Below are 24,329 nucleotides of genomic sequence, written 5' to 3'. Positions count from 1 at the left end.
ACTGTTCTTCCTAATTGTCTTTTTGTGGTCCTTTGCACTTGGGCATTTTTTCCCCTTCATATCAAATATTTGTTTGACCATTCAAAATGACTCCAGCTTAATATGATATTTCTTGGTATAAAGGGACCTGAATGGGATGTGGTGTATTTAAACTATTGAACTGACTTAATAAGCACAAGAGGTGGTGGGGATTATTGTTTGTACCAGTGAAGAATAAAAGGGTCAAAATAAAATTGGTGTTTACATTTTTTAAATTTAACCTTTATTTAACTAGGCATGCCAGTTAATTAAGAACAAATTGTTATGAACCGTGGTGGCCTACCCCGGCCTAACCCAAAGCCCAACAGAGCTCCCGAGAGTTTTGGAGGATCAATGCCTTTTAACTCACTGAACAATGACCATTAAAACAAGAATCCAGAAGAGTTGGTTTTATTTCTCTTATTACTGACACAAGACTCCAGTGAACTTTGACAAGCAAGTAAGAAAGGCTTTTCTTCCAAATGTACTGAATTAGCACCATCTAGTGGCGATGTAAGGAACCACTCAATGTCAAATGGGGAAGTGATGCCCTTTTATTTATTATTTTACCTTTATTTAACTAGGCAAGTCAGTTAAGAACAAATTCTTATTTTCAATGACGGCCTAGGAACAGTAGGTTAACTGCCTGTTCAGGGGCAGAACGACAGATTTGTACCTTGTCAGCTCAGGGGTTTGAACTTGCAACCGTCCAACGCTCTAACCACTAGGCTACTAGGCTACCCTGCCGCCCAGGTTCAGTAAATATTGGTGCTCTTTTAATCCTTAAGAGTCTATTATAATCTAAGTAACCTAATCCCCATCAAAATCTGTCAGTTTAAACTAGAGGTATGTGGTTGTTTTGCATAGACTGTGTCTCAATCCGCCTATGTTGGCCTTCCGCATCAGCGGTGAAAGGTGGCATATCTACATCGGTGTTTGTCAGACCACCAGACATCCCGAAAATCTGTCGCTTCACGAAAATGTCTGTAGCGTCCGAGCGGTTTGGTTATTATGACCACTATGGAAAGGGGAGAATCTTACGAACACGATGGTGTTCTCTATTTTGCTCTGACCCCTACCAGTGTCATGGGACGCCTCTCAAGGTAACCCATACAAACGAATGGAAGCATGGAGGCCGTTTTGTGCCAACAAAAATAAGGGTTTAAATCCCAAAAATATATATTTTCTGAGCTTTCTTATCTCCTAGATATAGGACAGACACTTCAAAACCTTATTCCTTATGATGAATAGGTTAAGATAAATAATACATTTACCTGTTGGCCTACAAAATGAGTGTTAACTGTTTATTTTTTATGAAAACTTCCTCATCCAGGCTAATATGTTTTCCTCCAGAGATAGCAAGACAGACAGGTCAGTGTACCATGGTACCTTTTATCTTTGTTGTTTTGACAATAAGAGTATTCAATCAAACAGTATGGCATACAAATTACCTTCTCACTCTGAACAGTTACCTCAATTATTGATAATTTTAATTTGCTTCAAGATGTTTGCTTCAAACTAGATTATTTAAAATATATATAGGGCTAAGTGACATTTAACAGTGCTAAGAGAAATAATGTAAGAATATTTGTCCACATTGAAGATGACTTTGTAGCACCCGTAAATGTCAAATCATATATTTAATAACACAAGCTCTGTTCATACAAGAACACGGAATATCAGTGCATGAAAACTACAGTAAACTACAGTCACGTGATAATGTACTTTTTTTTGCTACTTGTTGCCAACCCGGAAGCAGTCAATTTAATGCTTCATGCATTTGCATAATTATGAATAGGACATCGAAACGAAGCAGCTGTAACATTGTTAAACTGTAACTCTTTTTTTTTTTTCGTTTCAGTTTCCTGGAAGACATTGTTTGCACAGCGTCGTTTGTAGGTACAACAACTCGTGACACTGGAGAAAGATTAGTGACTGATAAACTTCTGATAAACTTCTTAAATGTATCGACGTGTATGATTTTGTGCGGCTCGCTAACGGAAACCGTTGAAGTGTGTGAGTAGGTTGCAGGTACAGAGCTACAATGTGACATAGTTCATGTAGGCTACATTGTGTCCGTGGCGCGAAGATAAGTAGGGTGCCGAACATGGATTAGGATTTAGTGCTACTGGGACAAAGTGAAGCGCTGGACACTTTAATTTGACCTTGATTTTTTTATTTTAAATCTGGGTGTTATTGATAATCCATCAAGATAGCTACTCTAATCGGATAAATCCATTTTTAACATCACGTTTATGGAGAAGTACTATTTCAATAAACTTTGACCAAGGAAGCCAATCGCTGGATGACAGAAAAAGACCGTTGACATTTGACTTGGCTAGTTAAATTTGGTCAACCCTGTTAAACATTTTGAAATAAAAAGTTGATTCAAGCAAAATTGGGGAACTTTTACATTGCGCAAAGTTATTATCAGAAGCCAGTTCATGGTGAATTTGGTGGATCTGGTTTGGTAATGCACCATGATGCTGTTGTAGCCCACGGGGTATGAACGTATCTCGTGAAGGAGGAAGGGAGACACGATGGCACTTTCCCGGAGAAGGAATCGGTGGAAGTTGATAGTTTGCCTTTTGGGGGCGTCTATAGTGGGATATTTTATTTTAAACAGGCATAATAATCCCGGCGACATAGCTGGAACAAGTCGAAGAGAGGTTCCCACTGAGCAAGATATTGCAAATGAAATGCTTAAAAAGCCTGTTTATGACAAACCGCAGTTGGATTTAAATGCCTTGGGAGAAATGGGCAGAGCTGTCAAATTGAACCTCGTTGGAGAGGAGAAGAAAAAAGAAGAGGAAAGTATAAATAAACACCAGATTAATACCTATGTGAGTGATCTGGTATCTCTCCACCGCAGTCTACCCGAACGATGGAATCCTCTGTAAGTTGGCGTGAGTTTGAGCGTGGTGTTTATGATATTTTCCCAACATTTCCTTGTGATAACAGTATTTTATAGAGCTTTTCTAAAATGTGACTGACTGAATATGAAGTAGGTTAGCCCCTCGCCATCAACCCATTGAGGAAAACCTCGTTGAATATTTCTAAATGCTTAAATAGCAGGCAAGGCAATGCTTGATTTTGCAAGGTTGGATAAAGTCAGATCACTGACAGAGCTCGTTAAACTGTTTATTTTGAGTTTACTAAAGGGCCAGGAATTAGGTATTACATGACTCTGTGCCTGTTAAGCCATGTGCAAAGAATGAATAAAGTCCTGCATCTCAGTCAGACATCCAAGCACCAGGGTAACCAACAACATTGACCAAAAACAGATTTTCTTTCTTCCTAGATCAGATCAGCACTCCTACTCTTAGACACCTTTTGAATACTGGCCCAGGTCTATTAGCCGGGGTGACAGATCTGTTTGTGCTATAATTACACTCCTTGTCATGCCAATGACAGTGAGTAAACAATGAGAAGCATGATGGAAAGTGGATGTCTGGGGTCAGGCTTGCTACAGATCTATAACAAGGGAACTCTTTTTCTTTACTTCTCCAGTTGTAAGGACCAGAAGTATGACTATAGGTCATTGCCATCCACGTCAGTGGTGATCGCTTTCTACAACGAGGCCTGGTCCACGCTGCTACGCACTGTCCACAGTGTCCTGGAGACCTCACCCGACAGACTGCTGCGAGAGGTGGTGCTGGTGGACGACTATAGTGACAGAGGTACAATCATGTATATACAGTACCAGTCAAAAGTTTGGACACACCTACTCATTCAAGGGTTTTTCTTTATTTTTGCTATTTTCTACATTGTAGAATAATAGTGAAGACATCAAAACTATGAAGTAACACATGGAATCATGTAGTAACCAAAAAAAAGAGTTAAACAAATCAAAATATATTTATATTTGCGATTCTTCAAATTATCCACCCTTTGCCTGTATGTGCTGATCTAGGACCAGGTGCCTTCTGTCAATGCAATTTTTATGAATTGTGTTCTAAAAGGCTAAACTCTTTGCCCCGAGACCCTGTTTGTATGGGCCCAGATTCACAGACATGTTTGGCTAGAGTGACATCACTACGTCTGCCAAAGCCATTGTGAGCCAATATCTGATGAATATGACATTCTATATGTTAAGGTTAAAGAGATATAATACGAACTCATCATCATCAAAGTTTCTGCTCTGTACTGAAAGTGTTCTACCTTGAAAACTTGACTGCTGACATGCACCATTTTAGGGGGATTGTGTTAACAACGGACTAATGAACAAAATACTAAAATGAATGTTTTTAAGTGAACTTTAAGTACATTTGAATACCAGTTGGGTATCATGCAGCCTTACTCATAGGCCACAGTTTGTCACTTTCAGCACATGACGTAGTATTGGCCATGGGAGTCACCCCGAATATTTAATCAGATTTCTGACAAGTAGTTTACATTTTAGGCATTTAGCAGGTGCTCTTATCCAGAGTGACTTACATTCATATTAAGATAGTTAGGTGGGACAACCACACATCAGTCATAGTAAGTACATTTTTCCTCAAAGTATCTATCAGCAAAGTTAGAGGTATTAAGGGGAAAAAGAGTCAAGTGCCAGTGTTGGTTCACAATTATTATAATTTTGTGTGTTTTCTCTTAAGGATTAAAAGGGCACCAATATTTACTGAACCTCAGTAAATATGGGGCGGTAGGGTAGCCTAGTGGTTAGAGCGTTGGACTAGTAACCGAAAGGTTGCAAGTTCGAATCCCTGAGCTGACAAGGTACAAATCTGTCGTTCTGCCCCTGAACAGGCAGTTAACCCACTGTTCCTAGGCCGTCATTGAAAATAAGAATTTGTTAATAAGAATCACTTCCCCATTTGACATAGAGTGGTTCCTTCCATCGCCACTAGATGGTGCTAAATCATTACATTTTGATATACCTATAGTGAAGAAAAGCCTTTCTTATTTGCTTGTTATTATCAATTAAACCACAAAGCGCAGGCACATCTGTTAGCAGCACCACCCTGTTGTAACATTACACATACTGTACCTGCATGTTACACACATCCCACTTGAGGAAATGTACGTAAACAGCCCTTTTGGTTCCCTGTCAGCTCATTTGAAGGAGCCCTTAGAAAACTACATCTCCAACTTGAAGAAGGTGCATCTGATCCGGGCCAGGAAGAGGGAGGGCCTGGTGCGGGCCAGGCTCTTGGGGGCCTCCATCGCCACGGGCGATGTGCTGACCTTTCTCGACTGCCACTGTGAATGTCACAAGGGCTGGCTGGAGCCCCTGCTCGACAGGTGAGAAACCCCGTAGTGGGCCAGGTCAGGACTGTTCTTCAGTCTAGTCGTGGGACCTTAGTTTCCACATGTACAGTTGTGCCTCTCTCCATTCCTTCTACTTTGCGGTTGAATGTATCGTGCTGCTGGCTAGATTTGGATATGTGTAGCTATGTGAATTATTTTCCTTATACCCACCCCGTTTCACACTAATCCCAAGCCTCCAAAGGCCTGTTCCATATGGTACCTGGTGAGGCCTTTCTCTCTGTCGTCACCCTATTATACTGCAACCCCCTGCCCCATGCTTGCTTCTGCTTTCTTCTCCTCTGCCCCAGGATAAAGGAGGAGCCGTCCGCTGTGGTGTGTCCCGTCATTGATGTCATCGACTGGAACACCTTCCAGTATCTAGGCAACCCCGGGGAACCCCAGATCGGAGGGTTTGATTGGCGGTTGGTCTTCACCTGGCACTCGGTGCCAGAGTATGAGCAGAAACGCAGGCGCTCTGCCATTGATGTCATCAGGTCTGTGATACCGTAGATTAGAAACAGGCGCTCTGCCATTGATGTCATCAGGTCTGTGTTACCCTACATTAGAAACAGGCGCTCTGCCATTGATGTCATCAGGTCTGTGGTACCCTACATTAGAAACAGGCGCTCTGCCATTGATGTCATCAGGTCTGTGTTACCCTACATTAGAAACAGGCGCTCTGCCATTGATGTCATCAGGTCTGTGGTACCCTACATTAGAAACAGGCGGTCTGCCATTGATGTCATCAGGTCTGTGTTACCCTACATTAGAAACAGGCGCTCTGCCATTGATGTCATCAGGTCTGTGTTACCCTACATTAGAAACAGGCGCTCTGCCATTGATGTCATCAGGTCTGTGGTACCCTACATTAGAAACAGGCGCTCTGCCATTGATGACATCAGGTCTGTGGTACCCTACATTAGAAACAGGCGCTCTGCCATTGAGGACATCAGGTCTGTGGTACCCTACATTAGAAACAGGCACTCTGCCATTGAAGACATCAGGTCTGTGGTACCCTACATTAGAAACAGGCACTCTGCCATTGAAGACATCAGGTCTGTGGTACCATAACAACATCTGTGTATCGGAAAGGAAAATAGTCTAATCCTCAGTTAACTATCAAGATATACATTTAACAATTTGATATGCATATTATGTAGAGATCAACAATTGTTATACATACCATAGGCTATATAATTGATGATAATAATGGAACAAGTTCTGAAGATCTGCTCTGTAAGCTGTGTGTGTTTTGGTCTCAGGTCTCCTACGATGGCTGGTGGGCTGTTTGCTGTCAGTAAGAACTATTTCCATTACCTGGGCACGTATGACACAGGCATGGAGGTGTGGGGAGGAGAGAACCTAGAGTTCTCATTCAGGGTGAGTGTGTGTGAGAGAGAGTGATACATTTGGGCTTGCTGTACTCTGTGCAGTTTATCCATGCCTTTTTTCCTGACGTTTCTGTGATAAGTTAAAAACCAACTGGGATCCAGTAACCGATGGTCACCATACTGTTGTGAAATATGTGGGGATTCACACAAGGCTGCAATCTTTACACTTTCATTATATAAATAGGTCACCACTATGCAATTTTGGATAAACAAAAATGGTCTTTCTGTTCCCTAATCAAAATTACATTAAAGAACTTTGAACCAAAAGTTACCTCTGTCAATTAAGGTTCCGCAGTCAATAAAGTTGCAACGTTTGAAGAATTTAAACCAGCACAGAGGTCATGTTTTCCTTCAGTTACTTCCTGTGGAAAAGAACCAAACCGCCATACAACAACAGAACTTCCTTCCCTTTTAGAAAGACACACAAAGCTGTCCATTGTGCTGCCTGATTGAATCATGGTGTGTAGCTAATCATGTCCTCGTGTTGCTGTTGTTGTTATTTAGATCTGGCAGTGTGGGGGCAGCCTGGAGATCCACCCCTGCTCCCACGTGGGCCACGTCTTCCCCAAGAAGGCCCCCTACTCGCGGAGCAAGGCCCTGGCCAACAGCGTGCGTGCTGCCGAGGTCTGGATGGACGACTACAAGGAGTTGTACTACCACCGTAACCCCCATGCTCGCCTGGTAGGCCAGCCCTGAACAGGGACTAGCAAAATGTGTGGCTGCAGAGTTTGAAAAAGCATGGTTCTGTGATTGTGGGTCAGGACCAGTAGTGTATGGTGTTGTGATTGTGGGTCAGGACCAGTAGTGTATGGGGCTGTGATTGTGGGTCAGGACCAGTAGTGAATGGTGCTGGGATTGTGGGTCAGGACCAGTAGTGAATGGTGCTGGGATTGTGGGTCAGGACCAGTAGTGAATGGTGCTGGGATTGTGGGTCAGGACCAGTAGTGAATGGTGCTGGGATTGTGGGTCAGGACCAGTAGTTTATGGTGCTGGGATTGTGGGTCAGGACCAGTAGTGAATGGTGCTGGGATTGTGGGTCAGGACCAGTAGTGAATGGTGCTGGGATTGTGGGTCAGGACCAGTAGTGAATGGTGCTGTGATTGTGGGTCAGGACCAGTAGTGCAGGTGGTAATATGTCTGCATGCACAGCTTTACAAAGTAGTGATAAAATTCACATAAAAGCATGCCTTGGAGGAGCACAACTTCCATTAACACTTGTGGATCATACCTCTATGGTTAAGTTGGTTAAGAGCAGCCATCTTACACTAAAAGAAGGGAAAAGCCCTTCCTATTATATATTTTTTACCTCTGAGATACATACACATACACACACACACACACACACACACACACACACACTTCTCCCCGCCCCCTGCTCTGTAAATGCTCCCCTGATTGAGTGACACTTGGGATGCATGAGGACGAGACACGCAAGGTGACACTCTGTCCGGTGTGAGATTACCATCGAGAGGCACAGCTCCACACAGCAACTGTGGGCATCACCCACCTACCCTTCAGTTAGTCAGAGATGCTCTGTTCTGCGCCAAACCCAGGTGCTAGGCTGCTAGCAGGCCTGGGTTCAAATAATAGTTGAAATTATTTCAAATACTTAAACTGGGCTTGATTTAGCTTGCCTGGCACAATGGAGCCAATGGAATAGTTAGAAAATTCTCCCCCCCCCCACCGTCTCAGTCGGGTCAGAAACCAGCAATCTCTTTGTCTTTCTCTTCCGTTTCCAAACCTCCCAGGATATATTCAATTTAGAGCTGTGAGCTCTCTGCCTGGCATTCAGGTGAAGTGGAATGTGTCAGTCTGACCTTTTCAGTAGAACACTATGAGATACAATCGCTCTCAAGAACCAAGTGATTCAAATTGACAAAGCTCCTGTTAAGCAATGGGATGTTGTTTTCTAATGGTTGGACTAATGTTCCTCAGGGGCTTGTTTCCTGTTCAACTTTTAATTCACATAAGTTGAAACCTGCATTTTACTACTTTCTAACAGTAAGGGTTGCAAAATTCCAGTAACTTTCCCAGGTTTTCTAGAAACCCGGTTGGAGCGATCCCGGATTTCCTGCTAATTCCTTCCTGATTCCAGGAATCTTCTAACTCGGGATGTCTGGAAAACCTGGGATTGTTAGGAAGGTTTTTGTAAGCCTAATCATTTCTGTAAGTCTGCCCCCTACTGGCCCTTACTGCCCCCACCCTCCTGTCTCCCCTGACCATCTTTCTCTGGGGTCTAAATAAATTGATGGGCAATCAATTAGAGATGTTCAGGCATGCCTCTCCCATCTTTCATCCTGTGGCGTTGCTCACCTTCCTCCAACAGGGGCTTGTCTCCAAACAGATGTTCCTGTCTCCAACACTCCTCTGTTTACCATAACTAACACCCAACAATCCCTCTGGACCAGTAGGAATTCAGAGTTTCAGAAACACAGTAAACCACCACACAGAAATAAAGAATTGCTGATATTGTAATGCTAATTGGGTTACCCCAAAATGTCCAGGTTTTCCAGACGTGCTGGTCGAAGGATTCCACATTTCCTGCTTCTTCCCCTCCTGATCTCTATTCTTCAGGACGTTTCCTGCTTCTTCCCCTCCCTATTCTTCAGGAAGTTTCCTGCTTCTGCCCCTCCTGATCTCTATTCTTCAGGAAGTTTCCTGCTTCTGCCCCTCCTGATCTCTATTCTTCAGGAAGTTTCCTGGTTCTTCCCCTCCTGATCTCTATTCTTCAGGAAGTTTCCTGCTTCTGCCCCCCTCCTTCAGGATCTCTTCTTCCCCTCCCTATTCTTCAGGAAGTTTCCTGCTTCTGCCCCTCCTGATCTCTATTCTTCAGGAAGTTTCCTGCTTCTGCCCCTCCTGATCTCTATTCTTCAGGAAGTTTCCTGCTTCTGCCCCTCCTGATCTCTATTCTTCAGGAAGTTTCCAGCTTCTGCCCCTCCTGATCTCTATTCTTCAGGAAGTTTCCTGCTTCTGCCCCTCCTGATCTCTATTCTTCAGGAAGTTTCCTGCTTCTTCCCCTCCCTCTATTCTTCAGGAAGTTTCCTGCTTCTGCCCCTCCTGATCTCTATTCTTCAGGAAGTTTCCTGCTTCTGCCCCTCCTGATCTCTATTCTTCAGGAAGTTTCCAGGTTCTGCCCCTCCTGATCTCTATTCTTCAGGAAGTTTCCTGGTTCTGCCCCTCCTGATCTCTATTCTTCAGGAAGTTTCCTGGTTCTGCCCCTCCTGATCTCTATTCTTCAGGAAGTTTCCAGCTTCTGCCCCTCCTGATCTCTATTCTTCAGGAAGTTTCCTGCTTCTGCCCCTCCTGATCTCTATTCTTCAGGAAGTTTCCTGCTTCTGCCCCTCCTGATCTCTATTCTTCAGGAAGTTTCCAGGTTCTGCCCCTCCTGATCTCTATTCTTCAGGAAGTTTCCAGGTTCTGCCCCTCCTGATCTCTATTCTTCAGGAAGTTTCCTGCTTCTTCCCCTCCCTATTCTTCAGGAAGTTTCCTGCTTCTGCCCCTCCTGATCTCTATTCTTCAGGAAGTTTCCTGCTTCTGCCCCTCCTGATCTCTATTCTTCAGGAAGTTTCCAGGTTCTGCTTGCCTGAGTTAGAATACCTCAGGATAAGCCATCATGTTTTCCAAGAGTTTTCAGCTGTATTTTTAGTGGGGTGGGTCGAAGGCTTCAAGTTCCTCAATGTCCACATCACTAAAGATCTATCATGGTCCAAACACACCAACAGTCATGAAGAGGACACAACAATGCCTCTTCCCCCTCTGGAGGCTGAAACGATTTGGCATGTGCCTCATATCCTCAAAATGTTCTACAGCTGCACCATTGAGAGCATTTTGTTACTTTCTGCATCACCACCTGATATGGCAACTGCTTGGCATCCGACCGTACGGCCCAGTACATCACTGGTGCAGAGCTCTCTGCCGAGCTCCATGTATCCTCTATACCAGGCAGGTAGGCCCTAAAAAATGTACAATCTTCCAGCCACCCAAGTCGTACACTGTTCTCTCTGCTATCGCACAGCAAGTGGTACCGATGCACCAAGTCTAGAACCAACAAGACCCTGAACAAGTTCTACCCCCGAGCCATAAGACTGCTAAATATTTAGTCTGGGTAGCTATTTGATTAGCTATCTATATTGACCCTTTTTGCACAAACTTTTTGGACTCCTTGCAAACGGTGCTGCTACTGTTTATGTCACTTTATTCCTAGTTATTAGTACAGTTGAAGTTGGAAGTTTACATACATCTTAGCCAAATACATTTAAACTCAGTTTTTCACAATTCCTGACATTTAATCCTAGTAATAATTCCCTGTTTTAGGTCAGTTAGGATCACCACTCTATTTTAAGAATGTGAAATGTCAGAATGATTTACTTCAGCTTTTGTTTCTTTCATCACATTCCCAGTGGGTCAGAAATTTACATACACTCAATTAGTATTTGGTAGCATTCCCTTTAAATTGTTTAACTTGGGTCAAATGTTTTGGGTAGCCTCCACAAGTTTCCCGCAATAAGTTGGGTGAATTTTGACCCATTCCTCCTGACAGAGCTGGTGTAACTGAGTCAGGTTTGTAGGCCTCCTTGCTCACACACGCTTTTTCAGTTCTGCCCACAAATTTTCGATGGGATTGAGGTCAGGGCTTTGTGATGGCCACTCCAATACCATGACTTTATTGTCCTTAAGCCATTTTGCCACAACTTTGTAAGCATGCTTGGGGTCATTGTCCATTTGGAAGACCCATTTGTGACCAAGCTTTAACTTCCTGACTGATGTCTTGAGATGTTGCTTCAATATATCCACATAATTGTGGTGTTCTTTGGCTTGCAAGCCTCCCCCTTTTCCTCCAAACATAACGATGGTCATTATGGCCAAACGGTTCTATTTTTGTTTCATCAGACCAGAGGACATTTCTCCAAAAAAGCATGATCTTTGTTCCCATGTGCAGTTGCAAACTGTAGTCTGGCTTTTTGATGGTGGTTTTGGAGCAGTGCCTTCTTCCATGCTGAGCGGTCTTTCAGGTTCTGTTCGATATAGCACGTATAAAGTAGATGTCCTAACCGACTTTCCAAAGCTATAGTTTGTTAACAAGAAATTTGTGGAGTGGTTGAATAACGAGTTTTAATGACTCCAACTTAAGTGTATGTAAACTTCCGACTTCAACTGTACATATATCGACTCAGTACTGGTACCTTGTGCATGGCTATATAGCCAAGTTATCGTTACTCAGTTTATTTGTTCTGACTTGTTTGACTTTTCTATTATTTCTCTATTTTATTTTTCTTTGCATTGTTGGGAAGGGCTCGTATGCATTTCACTGTTACTCTACACCTGGTGTTTATTAAGTATTTGATTTGATTTCTGAAAAACCTTGGGAATTTTGCAACCCTAGACTGTGGCTTGGAGTGTATTTGTGCTAACAGTGACCAGGATGCAGTGGTGGTCTGCTAGTGGGAAGTGTTTGTGTGTGTGGGAGGAGTGTTTACGTTTGAGTTAAGATTGTGTACAACAAAAGAGGAATGTGATGCAAAAGTCTGTTTTTGAGTGTCAGTGTATGTGGTGGTTTGTGTTTTTGAGTGTCAGTGTATGTGGTGGTTTGATTTTGAGTGTCAGTGTATGTGGTGGTTTGTGATTTTGAGTGTCAGTGTATGTGGTGGTTTGTGTTTTTGAGTGTCAGTGTATGTGGTGGTTTGTGATTTTGAGTGTCAGTGTATGTGGTGGTGGTTTGTGATTTTGAGTGTCAGTGTATGTGGTGGTTTGTGATTTTGAGTGTCAGTGTATGTGGTGGTTTGTGATTTTGAGTGTCAGTGTATGTGGTGGTTTGTGATTTTGAGTGTCAGTGTATGTGGTGGTTTGTGATTTTGAGTGTCAGTGTATGTGGTGGTTTGTGATTTGTGTGTTTATGGGAACTTTTTTTGAAAAACCATAGATGGTGATGTTTGTCAGTTCACAGAATAATACCCAGAGACTCAAACAGGAAGTCAGTTGAACATTTACTTCTGAGCTCAAGACTGCATGGCCTCAAAATAAATCTAATTGTATAATTTTAAAGTCTCTTGTTTTGTTGTTGTTGTTAGGAAGCCTTTGGGGACGTGACAGACAGGAGAAGGCTCAGGACCCAGCTGGGATGTAAGGACTTCAAGTGGTACCTGGAGAACATCTATCCTGATATCCACATCCCTGAGGACAGCCCTGGGATGTTTGGAATGGTGAGGAGAATGCTGCCATTTTGACTCCAACGTTGTATTAGTTAGGCACCAAACCGAAGGAAACAGACCGAAACTACCTGAACCTGTCCAATAAGAAACACGTGTTGTTGTTTTCAACCCAGCTGACCTCACATTTCCACAGTGTAACTCAAGTGAAAGTCACCCAGTAAAATACTACCTGTCTAAAGGTATTTGGTTTTAAATATACTTAAGTATCAAAAGTAAATGGAATTGCTAAAATAAACTTAATTATTAAGTTTCAAAAGTAAAAGTATAAATCATTTTAACTTCCTTATATTAAGCAAACCAGACATCCCTATGCTATTTTGTTTTTTGTTAACAGATAGCCAGGGGCACACTCCAACACTCAGACATAACTTATGAACTAAGCGTTTGTGTTTAGTGAGTCCACCAGATCAGAGGCAGTAGGGATGACCAGGGATGTTCTCTTGATAAGTGTGTGAATTGGACCATTTTCCTGTCAAAATGTAACAAGTACTTTTGGGTGTCAGGAAAAATGTATGGAGTAAAAAGTAAATTGTTTTCTTCAGGAATGTAGTGAAGTAAAAGTTGGCAAAAATATAAATAGTCAAGTACAGATACCATTAAACCTGAGATAAGTAGTACTTGAAAGTATTTTTACTTAAGTAAATGTACCACATTAATGAATCTGTGTTTATTAAAGGGATAGTGCACTCAAGTGGGTTATCATAGACAACTTGACTGAACTTTCCCTTGACTCCCCACACTCATAGCTGTACTTTAACAGCAGCATCTGCATGTTGTTTCCCTTTAGCTGAAGAACAGAGGCATGTCCAGCTACTGCTTTGACTACAACCCTCCTGACGACCATAACCTGGTGGGCCACCGGATCATCCTCTACCCCTGTCATGGCATGGGACAAAACCAGGTAGCTATGGCTCCATCTTTACTCTCCATGTCCTTAATTTAAAACCAGGTAGCTATGGCTCCATCTTTAGTCTCCATGTCCTTCATTTAAAACCAGGTAGCTATGGCTCCATCTTTACTCTCCATGTCCTTCATTTAAAACCAGGTAGCTATGGCTCCATAATACTCTCCATGTCCTTCATTTAAAACCAGGTAGCTATTGCTCCATCTTTACTCTCCATGTCCTTCATTTAAAACCAGGTATCTTTACTCTCCATGTCTTCATTTAAAACCAGGCTCCCATCTTTAATACTCTCCATGTCCTTCATTTAAAACCAGGTAGCTATGGTTCCATAATATTCTCCATGTCCTTCATTTAAAACCAGGTAGCTATAGCTCCATCTTTACTCTCCATGTCCTTCATTTAAAACCAGGGAGCTATAGCTCCATCTTTACTCTCCATGTCCTTCATTTAAAACCAGGGAGCTATAGCTCCATAATTCTCTCCATGTCCTTCATTTAGTAGTGGTTCAGACACTGGGGTGCTAGCCTATATTGTTTTCAGGACTGCAGTGATTGTTGTCTAGTGTTAGCTTAGATTTTTGTTTAGCATTTTTTTTTATTGAACCTTTTTTTAACTAGGCAAGACAGTTAAGAACAAATTACGCCTCAGCTGTCATGGTTAAACAGTGCTTTCATGGCTAATAGCCTAACACCTTGACCAAACCGGCCCTGCACGTGCATCTGCGTGCTGATTCTGTCTATACCCAGCAGATGTGTTCATAACACGTAGATTAAAATGCCTAACCAACTATATTAGTTTGGAGACTGGTTGAAACACATGCAGCATTCATAGACCTTTAGCTAGCTTGCTGTTGCTAGCTAATTTGTCAAGGAAGGAAAACTTTTCATTATTTTACCTTCTTCTTTTGGTAGATCTTTGTAGAATTGAACCTTGATTCATACAAAGTCGGGTGTTCTCTACTCTGACCATTAGTCCACAAATAAAGGAGAAACCTAGTTAGTTTTCTTTGATTTAATCTCTCCTCGTTCATCTTTTAATCACCCACGTGGGTTAGTATGCTCGTGAAAACCAATGAGTAAATGGGAGAGGCGAAACTTGAATATAATGGTCATTTGATGTGTAACTGAGCCTGGCAGACAGCATATGGTAATGGAAATGAGATTTTACTCAGGGCTTCATATTATAATGCACATTGACAAGTACAAAATGATTTATGTGTATTTGGACCAAAATGATAGTGAAAAAAACAGGTACCATTGTGTGTGAGGTTAGCTGTATGGAACACAACAAAAACTCCACAAACCACGCACACACTCTTCGTCTCTCCTATTGCAGTTCTTTGAGTACTCCAATGAGAGTAGGGAGATCCGCTATAACACCAGGGAGCCAGCAGGGTGTGCTGTGGGGGACGCCGTCTCCAACTACCTGACTGTGCACCTGTGCAGGAAACCCCGGCAGACTGTCCCACAGGACCAGGAGTTTGTCCTCAGAGAGGTGAGCTGGATGGTGACTATGTTCATCCCACGTCATGGCAGCAAACAGGGAGCAGAGGAAAGGGTCAGTGGTGGATGCTTGTAATGGAATAAATGTTTTTTAAATGTATTTAACCTTTATTTTAACTAGGCAAGTCAGTTAAGAACAAATTCTTATTTACAATGACGGCTTACCAGTGAACAGTGGGTTAACTGCCTTGTTCAGGGGAAGAACGACAGATTTTTACCCTGTCAGCTCGAGGATTCGAACTAGCAACCTTTCGGTCACTGGCCCAAAACTAGGCTACCTGCCGTGTAAGGGTATCAAACACATGGATATCATACGTTTTGGTACCGTTCCATTCAACCATTACAAAGACCCAGCCCTCTTCGATCCCTGTCCACCAGCCTCCTCTGAAGAATGTGGAGAGGGGAGTAGAAAACCCAGATGAACACATGGACATACAGTGCCTTCAGAAAGTATTCACACCCCTGTACTTTTCCACATTTTGTTGTGTTATAGCCTGAATTTAAAATGGATTAAATGTAGATTTTTTTTGTGTGACCCTAATGTACACAAAATAAAACAATGTCAAAGTGGAATTATATGTTTACAAATTAATTAAAAATGAAAAGCTGAAATGTCTTGAGTCTAAGTATTCAACCAGTTTTGTTATGGCAGGCAAATTAAGTTCAGGAGTAAAAATGTGCTTAATTCACATAAGTTGCATGGACTCGCTCTATGTGCAATAACTTTGTTTAACATGATTTCTAAATTAGTACCCCATCTCTGTTCCCCACACATACAATTATCTTTAAGGTCACTCAGTGAATTTGAAGCACAGATTCAGCCACAAAGGCAAGGAAGGGTTTTCCAATGGTTTGCAAAGAAGGGCAACTATTGGTAGATGGGTAAAAATAAATATAAAAAAACACACTTAAGTGCTCCTTTGAGCATGGTGCAGTTATTAATTACACTTTGGATGATGTATCAATACACCCAGTCACTACAGAGATACAGGCGTCCTTCCTAACTCAGTTGCTGGAGAGGAAGGAAACTTCTCCGGGATTTCATTATGAGCCCAATGGTGATCTGACTTTAGGGGTTTTAGGTAGCCTAGTTGTTAGTGTTTGGCCAGTAACCGAAAGAGTATTTTGAGGAGATTCTTGACAAAAATTGACAACACATTCCGTTTTTATCCCACTTCGTAACACAACAAAATGTGGGGGAAATCAAGGGGTTCTGAAGGCAGTATATACAGTAGAGTACAGTACGGGTGTAGCTAAATGTTGGTTGTCACTAAGCACTCGTGTTCTCTGTTCTGTTGACTTTTTTTGTTTGTGCGGCCACAATGCATTCAGAGCATGTTCAAAGGGAAGCTTTGACAAATACTGACATTAAGCACTCTCCCCTCTCAGCTCTCATCTCTTTCTCTCAGCGCTACCTCGCTCTATCAAATCAATTCAATTCAAAGGGCTTTATTGGCATGGGAAACATATGTTACATTGCCAAAGCAAGTGAAATAGATAATAAACAAAACTGAAAAACAATCAAAAAGGAACAGTAAACATTCCAAACACAAACAGTCCTGGGGTTGTTTGTGAACAGAGCCCTATGACCAGCTTGCTTTGGGGACTCTCCTCAAGGTTAATCTCTCTGTACGTGATGGCTTTATCTATCTCTCACTCTCTCAGCTCTCCCATTTTCACTCTCTCTCAGCTCCCATTCTCACACTCTCTCAGCTCTCCCATTTTCATACTCTCTCAGCTCCCATTCTCACACTCTCAGCTCTCCCATTTTCACTCTCTCTCAGCTCCCATTCTCACACTCTCTCAGCTCTCCCATTTTCATACTCTCTCAGCTCCCATTCTCACACTCTTTCAGCTCTCCCATTTTCACACTCTTTCAGCTCTCCCATTTTCACACTCTCAGCTCCCATTCTCACACTCTCTCAGCTCTCCCATTTTCACACTCTTTCAGCTCCCATTCTCACACTCTCTCAGCTCTCCCATTTTCACACTCTTTCAGCTCCCATTCTCACACTCTCTCAGCTCCCATTCTCACACTCTCTCAGCTCTCCCATTTTCACACTCTTTCAGCTCTCCCATTTTCACACTCTCAGCTCCCATTCTCACACTCTCTCAGCTCTCCCATTTTCATACTCTCTCAGCTCCCATTCTCACACTCTTTCAGCTCTCCCATTTTCATACTCCCTCAGCTCCCATTCTCACAACCTTTTCTGTGCTCCCATTTTCATACTCTCTCAGCTCCCATTCTCACACTCTTTCAGCAGTACCTCTGTCAGCACTCTCGCTCTTTCTTTCTCGAGTCCTTAGTCTCCAGACTCCAACTCCCCTCAGATACAGACTCATCCCAGTATCACTATAGTAGATGTTAATAGTCCTAGTCTCTCTCTGGAGTAGGGGTCACATGATCAAATAATGTCTTCTGGATGGCTTTGGTGTATCTCAGGTGATAAGTGTTTTTGTGGCGTTTTGTCCACAATGGATCATAAAGCATTGAGGTAGCCTATTGACTGGGATCACAGTCCATGCTTGTTGTGGTAGTTTAGTACAGGTATGTGTTCAGTGTTTCCAGCAGGGGCGCAACATTCACTGGGGATGGGTGAAAGTCCCCCCACATTTGCATTTTTGTCCTCCCCAGTTTTATCATAGGAATGTGATATAAAACAAGGCAACGATGTGCTTTAGGACCATGCCGACGCCTCTGAGCGGCGGTCAGGTAGGCTGTTTGGAGTGTTTGTCGGATTTAAAAAAATGTCCCTCCCACTTCTAAAATCAAAGTTGCTCCCCTGGTTTCCAAACAGTTTCTGACTCTTTTCACACTGCACTGCTCCCCCTGTAATGCCTGTATGTCGTCTCTTGTTCCTGGATGTAGTCTACACACCAGTGGTTCACAACTTCTCCAGGGTTGTAGCCAGTCCTACTGCTGTTAAAATCATATTTTTTATTGATTGGCTAGTGAGTCCACAGACTTGGTTGTTTAGGTAGATATTAGTTAGTTAAAGGGAAGGATTAAGACCAGCATTAGTTAATAGGGACCAGCATTAGTTAATAGGGACCAGCATTAGTTAATAGGGACCAGCATTAGTTAATAGGGACCAGCATTAGTTAATAGGCCTTAAGGACAGTGCTTCTCTACTCTATACTAGTGGTCCATTTGGCCTGGCTTGTAAAATAGATTATATTTCAATAACCTGTTTTAAATAAAGGTAACATGCTTTTAACTCCTTTCTACTAGGACGACACCTTCTTCCATGTGATGACGCAGAAGTGTGTCCAGGCCGTGGACAAGACTGACAACGGCACCCCTGCCCCCGCCCTGCGGCCTTGCTCAGACCACGCCAACCAGAAGTGGTTTTTTGAGGAGAGGGGGGCGTAGTGGAGTGGGCCAGCCGAAATCCCTATCCCTGGGGTAGAGGGTCAACCAAACTCTTAACCCTGGGATAGAGGGTGACAGCTGGAGGGCCCCAAAGACCAATACTAAGGTCCAGCGTCCTTATGTCGTGGAGATGACCTGGGTCGTATTCACAAGATAGAAAACAGAAGAAAATGGTCCAAAACGGGGAGGTTCTATCTGAAGTAGTCCAATAGGCATCATTTGTTTTCTGTTGCACACTGTTTTTAAATGTTGTGCTCTAATGAGTATGACCCTGGTCAGGCGAACTGTTCTCACCTCCTGTATCTATGCACAACCGTGTGCTTGCTGGACAACGTTGACGTTTTCGCACACTTGATATTAACTCATACCACATCTACTTCTCTTTTTTTGTCGATATTTGTTGTGAAAACCTGGGAGATGAAGGATGTTGGAATGGACAGATATTTAACACATTTTGATGTGTGGGATTTAATTACCTGTCTGTTCATCTGACTGAAAGCCACTCCTACTTTTTATTCTCACTTTCGTTCTTACCTCTCTCTTTCTCTGGAACACGGGAGCACTTAGCAGCTGGTAGTGAATGTTTTTGGCATTGCAGTGATCATGACAGACTCTTATGTACTTGCGCATTACATTATAGCTGGAAATCTCAGACTCAACCTCTAGACGGAGCCAAAGCTTCCATCTTGTGTGCTGATCTTTTTCACTCCATCCAGCATGTTATCAGCTCAGTGATGTGAATGGTTAATTGTTCAGGTATTTTTGGAGCAAGTATTTTGTTTTCGACATGTATTTTTTATTTTAAATACGTGTGTACTACTTCAACCAGTCCCTCCAGGATGTTGTTTTTTTTTTTGGTGATATTTGCGGACCAAAAAATCGTGCATGGCAGTATGCAACATTTTTGTTCAAGTTGTCGCAAAAGTGCGCTGACGAGGGAAACATTTGTTGCAGTGGAGCTTAATTGAACCATATTATGCTGTGATTGGTTAATTTGCCCGCCCTCTTTTTGTAATGCCGTGATGGATCTGTTTTATGCGGTAATATTGCAATGATTTGACTTTTCTATGCAGAAATTAGTGTGGTTATTGGTTTGCAAGCCCTCTTAAAATATGTGGTGAAATTTTTGATTGCACACAAAACAATTTGCGATGACAGAATCGTGGAGGGGCTTTTTCATTTTCGATTTGCTCCGCTCATAGGCTTAAGACAACTCACAGTACCTCTTTAGCCACACAATTACTGGTAGTAGGAGAAATTCCACTCCGGTCTTTAGTTGTGTTCATGAATCACAATTATGAATTTGGATAACTCACAGTAAGCAATTTAAACATTTCTGAAAGAAGGAATACTTGTGGTTTTTCAATGTTTTTTGGTCTAACATACATCTTGTCAATGCAATTGACTCCTAATAGAGTGAAGCTACGAAGACTTAACGTAGCTATATTCTGTGTGTTAATTATATTACAATTCTTGTTTATTTTAAATGATATATTTACTCAAATGTTTATTTACTTACTAATTGATCATTGTTGATGTCAGCGTGGATTTGTTAATTCAGCACTAATTTAAATGAGCCACTTGACTTTATGTATTGCAACTGCAACAACAAAATGGGGAAAACAATTGTTGACAGTAAACGTCACTTAAGGCCATCATTTGGGCCATTTTACCCAGAAGTGCCTTACCTGATGCAAAAAGAGATGGAAAGATATGCATGGAATTATAAAACTAATCCACATTTTTGTTAAGAGATTAAGGACAAATCTCAAATGATACCTACCTTATCCCTATATACTATAGTGCAGGGGTACTCGACTACTATTTGAGAAGGTCCGGTCACATACATTTCCTCTGTGGCAATGGTCCGGATGGATATTGTAATTTGTCGTAGTAACAATCCCCAATGTTGTGACCTCCGAGCTGTTCAAACTGTTTACACCCCTCTTTTTGCCAGATATAAAAAATAAAGTTGCCGTTTTTTAAACTAAGTTCCTGCAATTCTACACATTTTTACATGTCTTATGTGTGTTCATATGATACCTAAGTGGCTCAACAAAATCAGTCGGAGATCCCTTGGGATGGTGGCCCCTGGGCATGTAATCTGGCCACGATAACTACAAGATGTAGGTAACTGGTTAACTTTCCTAACTGGACATTTTTCGGACAGGTTATAAATAGCTCTCTAAGGTCTGTCAGTGGAGGAAGGAAAACTGTCGATACACAACCAAATGTCAAGATGTTACCTTGTGCATTCTACTATTATAACTCAACAACAGTAAGTTTAATTTCCCAAAAAATAAATGCTATTTATTTAGTCAGGACCTGCGGTCCGTATTGACCCCGTTCTGAGTCCAGATCTGGAACCACCAGTTGAGTATGGCTGCTAGGTGTCATTTGAGATATAGCTTAAGTGTACTTTAAGATTGATATCTTATGCAAGGAGATTGTGGGTGAATGGAGTGCTGCATTGATCCCTGTTCGCTTAGCCTAGTGGTATGGCTGTTGCGTTTAGGGGGACGTTGGACACACACTCACATGCATACACACACACACACACACACACACACAGGAGATTACGGGCTTGAGGACTGAGGATCTCTACATCACTTCAATTGAAATAGGGATATGAGATTTGATTTATAACTTTTCATATCCATGGCCACAGTTCATAACATGTTTTCTAAGTACATTGAAAACAGTTATTTAAACAAGACCCAGTGAATCACAATATGTAAACCTATTGATTTTGAACAGGGTCCAAAGTAGTGCACTATATAGAGTACCATTTGGGATGCAGAAATATTTTTGCACCAGGGAGTTGAATAAATATGAGATTGTTGTTCCTGAGTTATAGTAGCGTTATTTACGGTTTGCTTAGGCATCTGGTATTCCAGGCATGTCCCTACATTGTAAAACGTTTTATTGTATGTTATTTGACATGGTACAGTGGGGGAAAAAAGTATTTAGTCAGCCAGCAATTGTGCAAGTTCTCCCACTTAAAAAGATGAGGCCTGTAATTTTCAGGTAGGTACACTTCAACTATGATGGACAAAATGAGAAGAAAAATCCAGAAAATCACATTGTAGGATTTTTAATGAATTTGTTTGCACATTATGGTGGAAAATAAACTTGTTATTGACCAAATACTTATCTCAATACTTTTATATACCCTTTGTTGGCAATGACAGCGGTCAAACGTTTTCTGTAAGTTTTCACACACTGTTGCTGGTATTTTGGCCCATTCCTCCATGCAGATCTCCTCTAGAGCAGTGATGTTTTGGGGCTGTTGCTGGGCAACACGGACTTTCAACTCCCTCCAAAGATTTTCTATGGGGTTGAGATCTGGAGACTGGCTAGGCCACTCAAGGACCTTGAAATGCTTCTTACGAAGCCACTCCTTCGTTGCCCGGGCGGTGTGTTTGGGATCATTGTCATGCTGAAAAACCCAGCCACGTTGCATCTTCAATGCCCTTGCTGATGGAAGGAGGTTTTCACTCAAAATCTCACGATACATGGCCCCATTCATTCTTTCCTTTACACGGATCAGTTGTCCTGGTCCCTTTGCAGGAAAACAGCCTCAAAGCATGATGTTTTCACCCCCATGCATCACAGTAGGTATGGTGTTCTTTGGATGCAACTCAGTATTCTTTGTCCTCCAAACACAACGAGTTGAGTTAACAAAAAGTCATATTTTGGTTTCATCTGACCATATGACATTCTCCCAATCTTCTTCTGGATCATCCAAATGCTCTCTAGCAAACTTCAGACAGGCCTGGACATGTACTGGCTTAAGCAGGGGGACACGTATGGCACTGCAGGATTTGAGTCCCTGGCGGCGTAGTGTGTTACTGATGGTAGGCTTTGTTACTTTGGTCCCAGCTCTCTGCAGGTCATTTACTAGGTCCCCCCGTGTGGTTCTGGGATTTTTGTTCACCGTTCTTGTGATCATTTTGACCCCACGGGGTGAGATCTTGCGTGGAGCCCCAGATCGAGGGAGATTATCAGTGGTCTTGTATGTCTTCCATTTCCTAATAATTGCTCCCACAGTTGATTTCTTCAAACCAATCTGCTTACCTATTGCAGATTCAGTCTTCCCAGCCTGGTGCAGGTCTACAATTTTGTTTCTGGTGTCCTTTGACAGCTCTTTGGTCTTGGCCATAGTGGAGTTTGGAGTGTGACTGTTTGAGGTTGTGGACAGGTGTCTTTTATATTGATAACAAGTTCAAACAGGTGCCATTAATACAGGTAACGAGTGGAGGACAGAGCAGCCTCTTAAAGAAGTTGTTACAGGTCTGTGAGAGCCAGAAATCTTGCCTGTTTGTAGGTGACCAAATACTTATTTTCCACAATAATTTGCATATAAATTCATAAAAAATCCTACAATGTGATTTTCTGTTGTTTTTTTTCTCATTTTGTCTGTCATAGTTGAAGTGTTCCTATGATGAAAATTACAGGCCTCTCATCTTTTTAAGTGGGAGAACTTGCATAATTGCTGGCTGACTAAATACTTTTTTGCCCCACTGTATATGACAGCAGCAGAATTGATAAGTGACCATTCACCTGGTTTGCTTAATATCTTTCTGGCCAGTTATGTCGCGGTGCTCCTCTATCACCGTACAACGAGTGATGTTCTGCTAGCTGCCCAGACGTTGTGTCTGTTTGGGACACAGTACCCTGGATGCCTACCACATGGCACCCTGTTCTCTATGTTGAGAACTAATTTTTCAAATCAATATGCTGGATCCTACTGGATTTTATTTTCATGCTGTTCATTCCTAGTGGGCTTTTACCATCATCAAAAAACAAGTTATTCATTCAAGATATTTTTAGGAACTGTCCATAAAATGGAATAGATTGGATGAAACTGAGTTTGTAATCATTTTAACGTACCATTTTTCTAGTACCATTCTGGGAAAAGTATTTTATGTGTAATGTTTAATTTCTGAATAATAATACAAAGTACAACTTTTAAGTATTGTATTCTTCATTGGTATGTATGTATGTATGTATTGTCACGCCCTGACCTGAGTATTCTTTGTTTTCTTTATATATTTTGGTTAGGTCAGGGTGTGACATGGGTGATGTATGTGTTTTTGTACTGTCTATGGGTTTTTATAGGTTTATGGGGTTGTTTACCATCTAGGTGTTTATGTATGTCTATGGTTGCCTAGATTGGTTCTCAATTAGAGGCAGCTGTTTATCGTTGTCTCCGATTGGTAACCATATTTGGGCAGACATCTTCTTTGGGTATTTCGTGGGTTATTGTCTGTGTAGTTGCCTGTGTCTGCACTCGTTGTCATAGCGTCACGTTCGTTTTGTTGTTTTTGTTTGTGTTCTTCGTGTTCTTCATTCATTAAAAGAAGAATGTATTCTAGTCACGCTGCGCTTTGGTCTCCTCTTTACAACGATCGTGACAGAATAACCCACCAACAATGGACCAAGCAGCGTGGTAACGGCCAGCAGCAGCAGCGGCAAAGAACGCAGGACTCATGGACTTGGGAGGAGATTCTGGACGGCGAAGGACCCTGAGCACAGCCAGGGGAATATCGCCGCCCCAAAGCAGAGCTGGAGGCAGCGAAAGGAGAGAGGCGCCGGTGAGAGAGCGACAGAGTGATACAGTGATGGAGAAGACATCAAAACTATGAAATAACAAAAATGTAATCATGTAGTAACCAAAAA

At 42.2% G+C, this 24,329-nt stretch overlaps 1 protein-coding gene across 2 annotated transcripts; it reads left to right on the top strand.

Moving 5' to 3' along the window:
* Positions 1-1,807: 1,807 nt before the first annotated feature.
* Positions 1,808-24,024, top strand: LOC135551779 (polypeptide N-acetylgalactosaminyltransferase 12-like). 2 transcript variants are annotated; one of them, XM_064983001.1, is made up of 10 exons: positions 1,808-2,914; positions 3,529-3,698; positions 5,073-5,262; positions 5,577-5,762; positions 6,531-6,648; positions 7,164-7,340; positions 12,728-12,859; positions 13,656-13,769; positions 15,108-15,266; positions 18,507-24,024. In XM_064983001.1, exons 1-10 carry the CDS (start codon positions 2,559-2,561, stop codon positions 18,645-18,647), a joined length of 1,743 nt encoding a protein of 580 aa, XP_064839073.1. In that variant the 5' UTR covers positions 1,808-2,558; the 3' UTR covers positions 18,648-24,024. The 2 variants fall into 2 exon arrangements, with proteins under 2 accessions (XP_064839073.1, XP_064839072.1); XM_064983000.1 differs by having other exon boundaries at positions 15,108-15,329.
* The last annotated feature ends 305 nt before the right edge of the window (positions 24,025-24,329 follow it).

Source organism: Oncorhynchus masou, chromosome 13 (assembly GCF_036934945.1).
Source record: "Oncorhynchus masou masou isolate Uvic2021 chromosome 13, UVic_Omas_1.1, whole genome shotgun sequence".
Lineage (NCBI taxonomy): Eukaryota > Metazoa > Chordata > Actinopteri > Salmoniformes > Salmonidae > Oncorhynchus > Oncorhynchus masou.
This window is presented reverse-complemented; position numbering and strand designations above follow the sequence as displayed.

What these genes read in the sequence shown, in the direction of transcription:
- LOC135551779 (XM_064983000.1), top strand. Translation starts at nt 2,559, where the DNA reads ATGGCACTTTCCCGGAGAAGGAATCGGTGGAAGTTGATAGTTTGCCTT. An exon ending in TCTGCCATTGATGTCATCAG is followed by an intron (nt 5,763 to 6,530) that starts GTCTGTGATACC and finishes TTTTGGTCTCAG; the next exon opens with GTCTCCTACGATGGCTGGTG. An exon ending in GTAACCCCCATGCTCGCCTG is followed by an intron (nt 7,341 to 12,727) that starts GTAGGCCAGCCC and finishes TGTTGTTGTTAG; the next exon opens with GAAGCCTTTGGGGACGTGAC.